At 40.9% G+C, this 14,691-nt stretch overlaps 1 protein-coding gene across 1 annotated transcript in view; it reads left to right on the top strand.

The window, feature by feature from the left end:
* The window catches only part of AGBL1 (AGBL carboxypeptidase 1), a 418,457-nt gene that overhangs the window by 100,224 nt on the left and 303,542 nt on the right, over positions 1–14,691 (top strand). Inside the window, exon 16 of the mRNA XM_087704308.1 lies at positions 9,546–9,693. Coding sequence (XP_087560434.1) covers positions 9,546–9,693 — 148 coding nt within the window. The remainder of the gene's footprint in view (positions 1–9,545; positions 9,694–14,691) is intronic.

Raw genomic sequence — 14,691 nt, 5'->3', positions numbered from 1 at the left:
AAGATGTAGTTGAACCAATAATTGTTCATTTGCCATAGTTCAAATCTATTCAACCTTGGTTGATCTTGGATAAGTAAATTGGAGTTATTGGTTAGAACTTGAATGGGAAACTTCTAAAGGATATCAAAGCTTTAGGCTACAGTAAAAATTCAGAAAAAGGGTTAAGAACAAACCACTTCTGCATTACCACAACAAAACTACATTGATGAAGTCACTATCACTTGATTTCAACTCAAGAAACTATTTTTTACAATAGAATAGAATAGAACAGAACAGAACAGAAATTTATTGGCCAAGTGTGATTGGACACACAAGGAATTGGTCTTTGGTCCATATGCTCTTAGTGTACATAAGGAGAATAAAATACATTCACCAAGAATAAAAAGATACAACACAGTGATAATCAAGATTACTAAAAAGCTATCAAATTGTACTAGGAAACAAATAAAAATAATATAAATTGAAAGATACAAGCAACATGGTTATAGTCATAAATAGGGAGAGATAGATACTAGGAAGGAAGAGAAGAATAATAGCAATACAGTAAATTATTGACAGTGTTGTGGGAATTAGTTGTTAAGCAGAGTGATGGCATTTGGGGAAAAAAAACTGTCCTTGTATCTAGTTGTTCTGGTGTGCAGAGCCATATAGCATCATTTTGAAAGTAGAAGTTGAAACAATTTATGTCCAGGATGTGAGAGGTCTGTAGATATTTTCACAACCCTCTTTTTGACTCGTGCAGTATACAGGTCCTCAATGAAAGGCAGGTCGGTAGCAATTGTTTTTTCTGCAGTCCTAATTATCCTTGGAAGTCTATATTTATCTTGTTTGGTTGAGGAGCCAAACCAGACAGTTATGGAGGTGCAGATGACAGATTCAATAATCCCTTTGAATTATTTATTTATTTATTATTATTATTATTATTATTATTATTATTAATAATAATAATAATAATAATAATAATAATAATAATAATAATAAGTACTTTGGTTGTTGGTGCTACTGCCCCACTGAGTAGATCAGTAGATCAGATTGGCGGAGAACTATAAACATGGGAACCTGAAGCTTGACATGAAATACAAAATGGAATAATAGAACGTAATAATAGAAAACTAGCCCTGGGTTTGGAGGAGAAAAATTACAACAATCAGGGAAGGAGCTTAATAAAAGAATTCAGTTCGAATTAGAAGAAGCATTTGTGACCTTCTTCCTCACACTTGGTGGGGGACAAATAATATTCCACTCTTTTCTCATATTCTTTCTTTTAAAATCATGACCTTTTAGCTGATTAATCACCTTTAACTTACAGCAATAGCTTGAGACGTAGCCGATCAGAAGTGAATGTCTAATGTCATAACTTCAAGCATAATCACACAATGCTTTATCGCGCCAGACAGTTCATACAGTTATGTATTCTAATGGAATGATTGTATATGTTGCATAAAATGTGAGCCCTCTAGCTAGGGTGTTATTGTATAATTTGTTATTCCTGTCTATGTAAAACATTTTCAAGTGAGGCCCCATAAGTACGTAAGCAAGAAAGCAAGATTACCATAAGCAAAATGTCTCTTTAAGAATACAGAAATAAAAAAAAAATAGTTCATTGTTTTACAGTAGTCCTACTTACGCACTGCTGTGCATTTTTGATACAAGCATGCTCTGGATTTTAAGGAGGCCTGGGAAAACATATGCTTTCCAGTATTGGGCACATGCACTTTGCATGCTAAGGACCTTAGCTATGGGGTCCAGCTGCGACAGATCGCTGTCTGAAACTATGAAAAGTTATTATCAGCCAATATAGACCCTATGAATATAGACGGACAATTTTCTGTTAGAAGCATTTCTCATGATTTTGGGTGGTGATTGATTTTAGCCAGGGGTGGGCTTCAAAAATTGTTGCAAGGGGTTCTTTGCCTAGTTGCTGGGTGGTTGTGGTCATGGTGGGCATGGCCTAGTCGGCCTTCTGCATCATGGGGGGCATTTTTGCCTTCCCCGGGCTCTGGAGGCTTTTCTTGAGCCTCCGGGAGGGCAAAAACAGTCTTCCCAGGCTCCGAAGGCCCTCTGGAGGCTGGAAATGGGCCAGTTTCAGGCCTCCCTGAACTTTCAGTAGGTTCATTTTTCACCCTCCCTGAACCTCCTCTTGCGCCCTGCACTTACCTTCCCCCAAAACTGGCCACGTGGGAACTCCTGGGAGGAGCGGGGTTGTGTGGGCATGGCCAGTCAGGAGTGGGATTTGGGGGTTCTCTGAACTGCACAGAATCTTAGCTAGAGTTCTCCCGAACCCCTGTGAACCCCCAGCATCCCACCCTTGATTTTAGCATAAAGTAACTCTGATAGCCCTTTGCAATTCAAGGGGTTGCATGATCGGATCACATGTAATGCAGATCCCTCTCAGGCAGACTGGGTCTAGTGCAGAGATTCATGGCAAAGAGTCAACCGGTAGGCACCGTGATTAGTGGTGGCTTTGTTTGTGATTGGAGAACCTTTAAAATACACCAGCATTTCTCTTCCGTATGCTGGGTTAATCTGTGTAGCGCATACAGTCTAATCGTTACTCATATCCTTTTTGCTCTGCATGGAGAAGCAGGGACAGTTCACTCACAAAGATGGATGTGACAATCACAGCCCTGGTCATGTGCCGTCTTCCCTTCTCCTCTCCAGAGCGATATTTTTATGTTACTGAGATTATTAGAAACATTTCTGTCAGAAGGGTCTTGGTGACAGCGCCATTCACTTGTTCTCCCCCTGTGCGAAGTGACAGGTGCTTGCAGGAAAGGACTTCGCCGCCAGAAAAATGATCACAGTAGCCTTTATAAAGTGATCAGACTTGCAGTTTGTTCTCTTGGCAACGGTTTGCATTGATTACACCAAGATCAGCACTGAAGACGTGCGGCAGTATCCAAATACAGAATCCCATCATTTTTTTCCAGTCTCTGGTGTAACCGCATCTGAGCAGAGGCAAAATGGGTGGTTTGAAGTTTGGCTAAATGGATGGGGATATGGGGTGGGGTTGAGCATCTGAAAAGTTGACCCCTGCTGTTGACTCCAGACCAAACCAAAGTTTTTTCTCAAGTTGACCTGTCCACATTGCAAAATTAGGATTGCATTCTTCCAGATTTTTTCTTTTTCAGGTGATAGCCTGCCACTTAAGTAAGGTAAAGAATTAAAGATTTCCCCTGTCCAATTGTATCTGACTTTAGGGGGCAGTGTTCATTTCCATTTCTTAGCCGAGGGAACTAATGTTGTCTGAAGACACTTCTATGGTCATTGGCAGGGGTGGTATTCATTTATCTTATCTACCGGTTTGCAAATGTGAGCGTGCTTAGCCTTCTGCGCATGCGCTTTTGGTGAAAAAGGACCTAAATGGGATGCCATAATAGAGCTGGGGCGGGTGAGCAGGGCCATCAGTGATTTCTGCTACCAGTTCGGGTGAACTGGTCCAAACTGATAGAATACCACCTCTGGTCATTTGCCAGCATGACTATATGCCGAGGCCATGGAATGCTGTTACCTTCGCAAAGTGGTACCTGTTTATCTACTCTCATTTGCAAGCTTTGGAACGGCTAGGTTGGTAGGAGCTGGGGCAAGGAACAGGAGCTTACCTGTCATGCAGTGCTCAAGTTTTGAACCCAGCTGTCAGCTTTCTGGCTGACAAGCTCAGCATCTATAAATTGGTTTAGCTTGTTAGGAATATAATCTAATGGTTGGATTGGCATTATATAAATCATGTAACAATGTTGTACCTGTTTCTTTAAATCATACTGTAAAATGTGATTGGCTGCTGTTTTCCTCAATCGGCCATAAGAGGGAGCCAGAACGACTGTTAGTTCTCTGTTTTGTTAGATGCTGGGCTGATCTGATCTGAGTGTTTTGGAAGCTGGCTGTTACAAAGTGCCGTGAGCTATTGTAAGTTTTGCAACTGTTAGCAAACTTTGTGTACCAGATTATATGATACTGGACTATGTTATTTGGATTATCCCTTAACTGAAAGACATTGATGACTGACTGTCTTAACCGTGTATGACTTGGATTGTTTGATGGACTCTGATACCTCTATTTCCACGAAGGAAAAAGCCTATTAAACTGCAGTGTCTCTGTATGCTGGTTTGTGTGTTCTCCAACACAACTCTCACAACGCTTCTCTGAACGTACTCGCTCTCCCAACGGGGAGCTTACCTAACACTGGTTATGGGCCCAGCACACTTCCAAATCAGCCAGAGATAGCTAGGAATTGCACTGGGTTGTTTTAAACGGAGTAACAGCCTCTTTGCTTCTAATTTGGCTAGTTTAGCTGAGGAAGGAGGGATGGGAGGAATCATCGGATAACGTCTGCAAAGCACTTTGAACATTCTGCCACAGTAAGTGATGATAATAGCAACAATAATAATTAGGTTGATTATTAATTACAGGATAATGCCAGATGGAATAGGAGGAGGATGGAAGGCTTGAAGGAGAAAGATCTAACTTTGGGCTTTGACAGTTATAAAGTGACTATGTAGCCTTGGGCACTGTACTGCATGTTAATTGCATGGCTTTTTGTATAGTTATCTTCTTTTTAACTTTTTTTTCCTCGGAGGGAAAAGTGTCCCAAGTTTGAAAGACATTTTAGGACAAGAACTACCTCAGTTTGTGTGTGTGTGTGTGTGGGAGAAATCAAGAATTTTGCAGATCTTTTCTAACAGCAAATATTATTAACAGCTCACGAAAGCGTGTATGGCTTATAATAATATTAGTTGGTCAACAAAGGTGCTCCCAGATTCTTGACTTGTTGCCAAGAATAGAAGTAAATTCAACCTAGCTCAGAAATTTATGATCATCGAATCAGGCTAGTTCTGTGTGCATGTGTATGTGTGTGTGTGTGTGTGTTTTTGTGTGTGTTATATTTAAGAAATATATATGGCTGCCCAACTCAATCATGGTGACTCCGAGCAACTTATAGGAATAAAACCTCCAATGAGCCCAATCCACAGCACTGCATTGCAATTCTTCTGAAGTAGAAATCTGCATGAACAAGCAGTACCCATGACCCACGACAAAAGGTGAAGTAAGACCCTATCTACTTATAAGGCTCTTTTCTCAAGGTAACTAATAAGAAGTGAAGTTAAGCATTTCCGTGTACGTTGCTCTTTGGAAGATATATAAGAAACTGTCTTTTCTATAGGTTTTTGTCCAGGTGTTAGAAATTGTTATCTCTGTCTGGACCTTATCCTGATCTCGCAGTCCTATCTCTTGATTTTCTGCAACATTTCAACATTTGCTAGACTGGTTTGGAGTGCCAGTTTGGTATAGTGATTAAATAATTAGGCTAAAAACAGGGGACTATGAATTCTACTCCTGCTTTAGGCAGAAAGCCAGCTGGGTGAATTTGAGCCAGTCTCTCTCTCTCTCTCTCTCTCTCTCTCTCTCTCTCTCTCTCTCTCTCTCTCTCTCTCTCTCTCTCTCTCTCTCTCTCTCTCTCTCTCTCTCTCTCTCTCTCTCTCTCTCTCTCTCTCTCTCTCTCTCTCTCTCTCTCTCACACACACACACACACACACACACACACACACATATATATGTTTGATCTGTTCATTCTCAGACTTGTCTTGTTTCTTTCTTGCTACCTATATTAGACAATTAAGGAAAAATTTATCGAAATGGGAAATATTTTACTGGTGTGATCAACATCCTCTGCATTTTGATTCTGAGACTAGCTTTAAGAGGTATAGCTTAAAATACAGAATGATATAATTGGAAGGGACATTGGAGGCCTTCTAATCCAACCCCCTGCTCAAGCAGAGGACCCTACATCATTTCAGACAAGTGACCATACAGTCTCTTCTTAAACATTTCCATTAGCGAAGCACCCACAACTTCTGAAGGCAAATCATTCCACTGGTTAATTGTCCTCACTGTCAGAAAATTTCTCCTTAGTTCTAGGTTGCTTCTCTCCTTGATTAGTTCCCATCCATAGCTTCTTGTCCTTCATTCTGGTGCTTTGGAGAAGAGGTTGACTCGCCTCTTTTTTGTGGTAACCCACAAAAAAATATTGGAACGCTGCTATCATGTCACTCCTAGTCCTTCTTTTCTCTAGACTAGCCATTCCCAATTCAAATACAAAAAAATGAATTTGCGCTAAGAGATTCTTACTAATGTTTTTTTAAGGAAAATCAAATTATCCTGCCCCCCCATGTCAATACGTATGTAGGTGTGTGTTTGTGTGTGCATATCCATATAATCATTTAGAAATTTACTCCTTGAATAAAACTAAACTAGGCCATCCACCTGAAAAATCAATGACATGCATATGTTGGCCATTCAAACAGGATCTCTTGCATTATTATTATTTGATAGTTTTTTTTTTTTGCATTTTGCAAAAAAACAAGAACAAGAATAGCATCAATCAAAAAGTGAAAGGGAGAAAATCCACAGGGCACTTCGGAATAGGACATGTCAGCAGTGGGATAATTGGTGCTAGGTGGGGGAAATTATTGTCTAGAATGTCCTCAGGAATGCAATTTGCTATGATATTGTCTCTTTGAAATGCGTGAATTAGCTCTTCATCACACCTAATAGGAAATCTTTCACCATCAGCCTTGAAACTGTGTCTATTAAAAAATGCCCCCCAAAAAAGCAGAAAGCAAAAGTTGGTTGTAGAAAGAGAATTCTTGTGGTACCTTTTATCTTTTCTGCCTGGAAAAACAAGCAGAAAGGAAATGCAAGAGGTGCTCATACTCGGAGACAATCTGTATTCTGCTTTACAGTATTCATGGTGACTCAGTGGTTAAGACACTGAGCTTGTCAATTAGAAAGGTCGGAGGTTTGGCGGTTCTAATCCCTAGTGCCACATAATGGAGTGAGCTCCCGTTACTTGTCCCAGCTTCTGCCAACCTAGCAGTTCGAAAGCACGTAAAAAATGCAAGTAGAAAAATAGGGACCATCTTTGGTGGGAAGGTAACAGTGTTCCATGAGCCTTCGGCATTTTGTTATGCCAGCCACATGATCACAGAGACATCTTCGGACAGTGCTGGCTCTTTGGCTTTGAAACTGAGATGAACACCACCCCTTAGAGTCGGGAATGACTGGTACATATGTGCGAGGGGAACCTTTATGTTTACCTAATTCCTCCTTTCGACTCTGACCTAAGGAGTCTGACCTGTCATTTGCCACCAATTTTATTGGTGATAAAAATCCCTTCTCTTCCAACTCTTTCCTTCTCAAGAAGTTATCAGAAAGTTAATTGTCAAATCAAATCTTTTATTGGGAAGTGTAATGAGTAATTTTATTGCACAGATTTAGGAATATGAATGAGTTCTGCCTATAACAACTCACAAAAAACCTGCCACATAACTTTGCTGGTTTCAAGATTCAGCTCTGGACCTACCACATTTTCAAGTCACTTTGCTCTGTGCTATTCTTTCCTTAGCCTTGAAATGATTGTCCACTTATCATTTGTGTCACAAATACCTAATGTCTAATGTGAGAGTCAGGTCTTCTGGCTCATCAACTTCAGTTCCTTATAGAATCTGCTGTGTCCTTTAGAAACTTTATCAGGTCCAATTTTAGAGCAATGATTGGGGGTGAAGTTCTATCTGCCATGATAAATTATGATGGCCCTGAGGAATACATGGCTAAGGTAAATATGGTCTTCTGGAGAATTTCTCAGTGAGATGGTGTCCAGCTTTGTGCCTACTAAATAGGTCATGGAAAAGATGATAGCCATTATATATTTTTCCCCTCCTTAGTCTGTCATCTGCACCTCTATTACTGTCTGGTTTCGTTCTACAACCCAACAAGACAAAAACAGACTTCAGAGGATAATTAGAACTGCAGAAAAAACAATTACTACCAACCTGCCTTCCATTGAGAACTTGTACACTGCACGAGTCAAAAAGAGGGCTGTGAAAATATTTACAGTCCTCTCACATCCTGGACATAAATTGTTTCAACTCCTACCCTCAAAACAATGCTATAGAGCTCTGCACAGCAGAACAACTAGATACAAGGACAGTTTTTCCCCGAACGCCATCACTCTGCTGAACAAATAATTCTTTCACCACTGTCAAACTATTCACTAAGGCTGCATTACTATTACTATTAATCTTCTCATTGTTCCTATCACCCATTTCCTCCCACTTATGACTGCAGGACTGTAATTTTGTTGCTTGTATCCTTACGATTTATATTGATATTGATTGTTTCCTGATTGCTTATTTGTATCTTATGACTATCATTAAGTGTTGTACTTTATGATTCTTGACAAATGTATCTTGTCTTTTTATGTACACTGAGAGCATCTGCACCAAAGTCAAACTCCTTGGGTGTCCAATCACACTTGGCCAATAAAGAATTCTATTCTAGATATTCAGTCCATCCAGAATTTTATAGAATTTGGGGGGGGGGGCAAAATGTTAAAGGCTGATAGAAGCAGAGGTGGTATTCAGAAGGTTCTGATCAGTTCTGGAGAACCGGTAGTGGAAATTTTGAGTAGTTTGGAGAACCGGCAAATACCACCTCTGATTGGCCCTGCCCCCATCTATTCTCTGCCTCCTGAGTCCCAGCTGATTGGGAGGAAATTGGGATTTTGCAGTAACCTTCCCCTGGAGTGAGGGAATGGAGATTTTACAGTATCCTTCCCCTGCCACGCCCATGAAGCCATGCCACACCCACCAAACTACGCCCACCGAACCGATAGTAAAAAAAATTGAATCCTACCACTGGATAGGCGGCCTGAAGACTGAATGTCTCAGGGGTTTGTAGAGACACTGAATAGTGGCCACCAGAATGCTACTGTTCCTACATGTCGTATCAACCTTTAAAAAAGGATCATGAAAACTCAACCTTATTGACCTCCTACAAGGCACTAAATCTAAGAGATGGATTTAGGAAAGGACATACTGAAGCTTTTTCTGAGGAGAACCCCTCCAATTTGTGGCTTAGAATGATTCAGAAAGCACTGAGGGACACAATGTGGGAGAGAGAAACTAAATTCCAGGGATCCCATGGACTGAATTTCTCTGCATGTTTTGAACATGGGTCTCAACCACGGCTAAGCTCCTTTGCTTTTATTTGCATGGGTCTGCCTCAAACCAGAATAAGGAAGCTTTGAAAGTAGAATTTGACTCAATAGATAGAGAGCATGAGGGGATATTCCATTCCCAGCAATCCTACTATGTCATGGAGGATAGGACCTTTCTGCACCACCAGAAGTAATTTTATCACCTTGTCACCTTACTGGAAAAATAACAAGAATGAACTTTTCCGATGTCCAAAAGTGCTTTTCAAAAGACATTTTTCTTCTCATCCAAGAAGCTTCTTCAGTTTGGAATGAAGAAGCTTCTTGGATGAGAAATGAAATGTCTTCAAGGACAAAAGCAACAAAGAAGTCCAGTTTTGAAAAGCACCTTTGGGACCATGATCTGGTTGACAGAGAATCTCCACAGAATGTTTCCTATATTTTCCTCCAAAGCTTGTACACTCTACCCTCGTTTTAAAATCTTACCTTCTTGGTTTTGAAGGCAGTCAAGAAAGCCACTTAGTAGTGTTTTTTCTCTTCCTTTTCTGTTCAGGAACCACTACCGAAACTGTGCCCCAGCAGCGGCAGGAGGTCCTCGTGGGAAGTCATGCTATACTCTCACCTTCAGCCTCATTTTCCCTCACCAGGAAGATGTTTGCTACCTGGCCTACCATTATCCATACACCTACTCTACCATGATGGTAATGCTGCTTTTCTAGACTTTGAAGGGAAGGCTGCATGTCACAGTTGGCCAAAACTGATGGTTAACAAGCATATGGCTATTTGGCTTAATGTGTTATGTAAACCTAGCTATGGACTGCATAGTAGCTGGGCTCTAACTAGTCTGTAAATGTAAGGTTAACCCTCTCTCGAGTTGAGTTAAATTGTTAGTAATTTCATCAGTGGTGGGTTTCAAAAATTGTTTGAACCTACTCTGTGGGTGTGGCCTCCTTTGTGGGAGTGGCTTGCTGCCCATGTGACTGGATATGAAGATGCCGACGACACTTGTCAGAACCACCTTAAATTACCTCACACACAGCACTGGCATGCATAAGAATATGATGTAAACTTGTTTATTAAAAGGCATCTTTGGTTTGCGTTAAAACAACTTCAACACACGCAATGTTCTGATTGTACCACAAACGCAGTGGTCATCCTTACCTTTCACAGAGCCACTGAGTTTTATAAATATGAGCATGATAGTGTAGAATAATCATATCCAAAGACCAGTGGTGGGTTTCAAAAAATTTTGGAACCTCTTCTGTAGGTGCGGCCTGCTTTCCGAGTCCACTGGTGGAACCTCTTCTAACCGATTCGGTAGATTTGACGAACCGGTTCTACTGAATAGGTGTGAACTGGTAGGAACCCACCTCTGAATTTCATGTATAAATTCATATATTGTTTTGTGGGTAACCATATTTAAGTGGCTTGCTATAGACCTTCTCGGAGGTTTGCTTTCCAGGTTTACCCTATAGCTCTAAGATTATCAAGTAATCTCCCATTTAATACAAGTCAGGTATAATTTTTCTTGCCTTGCTGAGATCAGCTAGGATCAGGGTGCTGCCATCTATTGTTGGCGAGTAATTTGTAGCTGAATTGTAATAGTGGTGTAATGGATTTCAGGCTAATTCTGCCCCCTGCCAGGAATTTGATCCTGACCCACTCAGCCTTCCACCCTTTTGAGGTCAGTAAAATGAGGACTCAGATTGTTGAGGGCAAGATGCTGACTCTGTAATACACTTAGAAAGGGCTGCAAGGTACTATGAAGCAATATATACCATGTTTTCCCAAAAATAAGACCTCCCTGGATAATAAGCCCAATCAGGCTTTTAAGCGCATGCACTAAAATAAGCCCTCCCCCAAAATATTGCAACACAGCAGCAGCCATGAGGTGACCACGCTTGCTGTCTCCTGCACCTCAAAGATAATAATACCTCACTGAAAATAAGGCCAAATGCTTATTTCAGGGGTAAAAAAAAGACCCTGTCTTATTTTGGGGAAACATGGGTAAGTCTAAGTGCTATTGCTATTTCTATAATTTCTTGCATGGTTGGGCAGTTCATGCAAAATTGAGGCCTTCTTTCTAGGATATGTAATAATTTCCAGGGTCAGATAACATATTTAGAGTCCCTTTGTACACTCAGATGCAGAGGTGGTCAAAGTGAAATCAATGTATTCAGTATGCAAATTGGATCCCAGAGTTTGCAAGAAGGATTAAGAGAGATCCATCGTCTGAATACAGCTCATTAATTCAGATAATATTAATGCCCATCTAACAAAAAAATCTAATGACGTCATGGGAAGAGCGAGGTTAGGTCAGCTGAGAGTCAGGAGGATGTTTCTTGATTTATTAGACAGCCAGTCAAGGCTCTGAGGTGAACTAGATGGTGTCCATTTTATTCAGCAAGATTTGGCTGTATGGAAATATCAGTGGATGAGAAAGAGTTAAAAGGAAAACCAAAATAAGGGGGCCTGTTGTGTAAACACTGCTTCAAAAATTACCAACAAAAGGAGTTTTTGCTTTACATTTCTTTTTTTTTTTTAAGGAAAGAAATGCTTCTGAAGTTAGGAGGAGCTTTAGCTTAATTTTAGATTATGCTTCCAATGAATACAAGATTCAGTTGCTGCTGTACTGAGATACAGAGAAACATTCATTTCCTGACATTGCCTGAATCATAATTTCAGTGGATATCTCTGAAGAGATAACTTTGACCGGGGTCACTTAAATAACTCACAGATTTTTATTACCCCTGCAAAGTTTTTTTTTTAAAATTCAGTAAAAAACCAATTTCATTTTTACAGACTGCATGATTCCCACCCACCCCAAAAGAAAAACAAATTTCATACATGTGCATCACCAGGTTTTCTTTTTCAGCCTCTGTTTGTACAAGTGTGTGTGTGTGTGTGTGTGTTTGTGTGTGTGTGTGTAGGTATCATGGGTGCATCTTCTTCCCCCTTTTTGTCTTCAGAGCGGTAATGAATTCTAAGTGGTTTTGCAACCCAGGAACTCAATTACCTGCACTAGGCATTTCGAAAGGCAATAAAATTCCATATGGAAACTGACTTGGAAACTCTTCACAATCTAATATGCATTTAATAACTGCAGACATATTTACAGCACCCTGAGAAGAAGCCGCGTGAAAGACTGGCATTGAATCGTACCATTTCTTTTGAGTCAGAACCAACTGTGTTTTCTTCAAGATGATAACTTCAAATACCGTAACTGCTGATACATCCTTGCTTGCCCAAGCAAGCCAAAACCTCCATCTTTTCATTCAAAAAACACAACAATGCAGAAGGACAGAGCTTTGGTTCAGTCTAATCCAATATTTTTTTTGACTATGATCAGTAATATCAAGTATTTCAGGCAGATTTCCCCCCTGATGTTTTTTTCATATTGAAGATGGCAGGGACTGAACCAAAGTATTCTGACCTAGGCTTCCCAAGAGCATGAAGCAAACTCCTTGTCCCAACAAAAAACCCTTTTATTAATTTACTGTGAATTCTGCTCATTCACATTCAGCAAAGTCTTTCAAGGGAGGATTTACAGTCACATACCTTCTCTGGCTTGGAGAGCTGCCAGGCCGATATCTACAGAACTTGGCAAGGAGTCTCAGAGAGACACGAACCAAGCAAACTAAGACTCTCCTGCAAATTCCACCCCACTTTTGCTCCTCTTTTATTTCCTCTGGGAGGGGCCATTCACCATCCACCTGTAGCCTTACTCTCAAGTCGACCCCTGTTCTTTAGCTGTTCCCTTCATCTGGTAATTCTGTGCCTGAACACACTGGGAACAGGCTCCAGCTGTTTGCCTGCCTTACTGATGTCTGGCTCTGAAGGCAGCTGATAACTGGCATACGGCTCTGGCCCCCTCTCTGCCTCTGACACAGAGCCTCATCAGAGCCTTCCACAGGCTTCATGACTGGCCCATGTTCCTCCCCAATCTCCTCACTGTCTGAATCTGCAGCCAGTTCTGCTGGCCGCTGGTGGGCCATAACACAAAGATTTCCTAAATGCAAAAACATTTCCTCTACAGCCCGCTTTGCAATTTGCTCAGGGTCAGGAGGTTCAGTGAAAGAAAGTCAGAGACAGACCCAGAGGATGACCTGAAGGAACAGAACTAATAACAAAATCATTTATCTTTCCACTCCTGCAGCTAGGGTGAATAGGTAGTTTAAGTGACTCTCAGTGTGGGTTTTAGGGGCAGGGAGAAGACACTAGACGTAAGTGAAATGGCAATGATCACAATCCCCACATTGTAATACAATGCACAGGTTGTTCAATTGTCATTGGTTTTGCTTCTTTTCAGCAGAATCTGTGAAGATTGGGAGAAGAGAGATACAGAGTAAGAAGAAGAATATTTGTAGCTCAGGGTTGAAATGAGAAGCCCTTGGTGTTCTCTGAGCTTGGTTGTTTTCTTGGCAGATGTTTCCTTACCTAAACTAGGTGACATCATCAATGCTAATACCATGTTTTCCCCAAAATAAGACAGTGTGTAATGGCTCCTCTCCTAACTTGAGAAAGTGAAGACTCTTGAAACGGATTATTTCAAAAGAAACCTTTAATCAAGCAGGATGGAAACCATTAGAAGCAAAGCAGCATCTGAAAACCTTTAGGCCATGCAAATGGGATTAACCTGATAATGACCCCTCCCCTTTGTCCGAATGCAGATTCTGACCAATACACAAATGTGAAGATGCTTCCTTAACTCTTCTGCCCTGGGAGTCAATAAAGCACACATTCCCATGGCTATCTCTAGTTAGACATCAAAGTTATATATCCCACATGGCTACCATAAACATCCCTCCAGAGATGTTGGGACCTTCAGTCTCCCGGTGACAGGAAACCAGTTGTAAAGTTGTAAAACTCCGTTGTTTCAGATGTAGCTAATGATTTAACTCCAAGGCTCCCCTCCTCCCAATTGAATGGCAGTATCACTTTTAGGGATCTGACACAGGGTCTTATTTTCTTTTAACCCCCAAAATAAGCATTTGGCTTTATTTTTGGGGAGGTCTTATTATTTTTGAGGCAGTGAGCATGGTCACCTCATGGCTGCTGCTGTATTGCAATATTTTCAGGAGGGCTTATTTTTTGAGGAGGGCTTATTTTAGCACATGTGCTCAAAAGCCCATTTGGGCTTATTATTTGGGAAGGTCTTATTTTGGGGGAAACAGTGTAAGAAGTGATTCCTCAAATGATGTTACTTAGTTTGGATAATGAAATATCTGCAAGGAAGCAACAAAGCCCAGAGAGAATAGAATGTAGAATAGAATGAATGAATCAGCTGGAAGGGACCTTGGAGGTCTTCTAGTCCAACACCCTGCCCAAGCAGGACCCCTCAGAGTAGATGTTGTCTTTCTTTCTGCAGCTTCTGGTGCTCAGCTACCACTCAACTTGCCAAGCTGTCTGTGATCCTGGAGTGTGGATAGTACAATTGAAGCATGTCTACTAAGAGGGTAGCAGTCTAGTTAGAAGATTCAGGCAGTTGTAGTTCAACATCTGTGCAAGGCTAAAACATGCTAGTAGAGAAAACCTGACTTAGGTAAGTTGTGAGAAGGCTGGTGCCTCAAAGGGAGGAACGAGGCATTATATCAAATTAAATGCAATATTAAATAATATTATATCATTTCCAAGCAAAAGGCCTTCACATTTGGTTTCATACTGTAACTGCACTCCATCATTTATCAGCAAGCAGCCAG

The sequence above is a fragment of the Thamnophis sirtalis genome, unplaced genomic scaffold (genome assembly GCF_051295495.1).
Source record: "Thamnophis sirtalis isolate CommonGarterSnake01/CBP01778 unplaced genomic scaffold, rThaSir2_p1.2 scaffold_2, whole genome shotgun sequence".
In the NCBI taxonomy this organism is placed as follows: Eukaryota; Metazoa; Chordata; class Lepidosauria; order Squamata; family Natricidae; genus Thamnophis; species Thamnophis sirtalis.
Note: the sequence above shows the minus strand (reverse complement) of the source record. Positions and strands in the feature narration are given on the sequence as shown.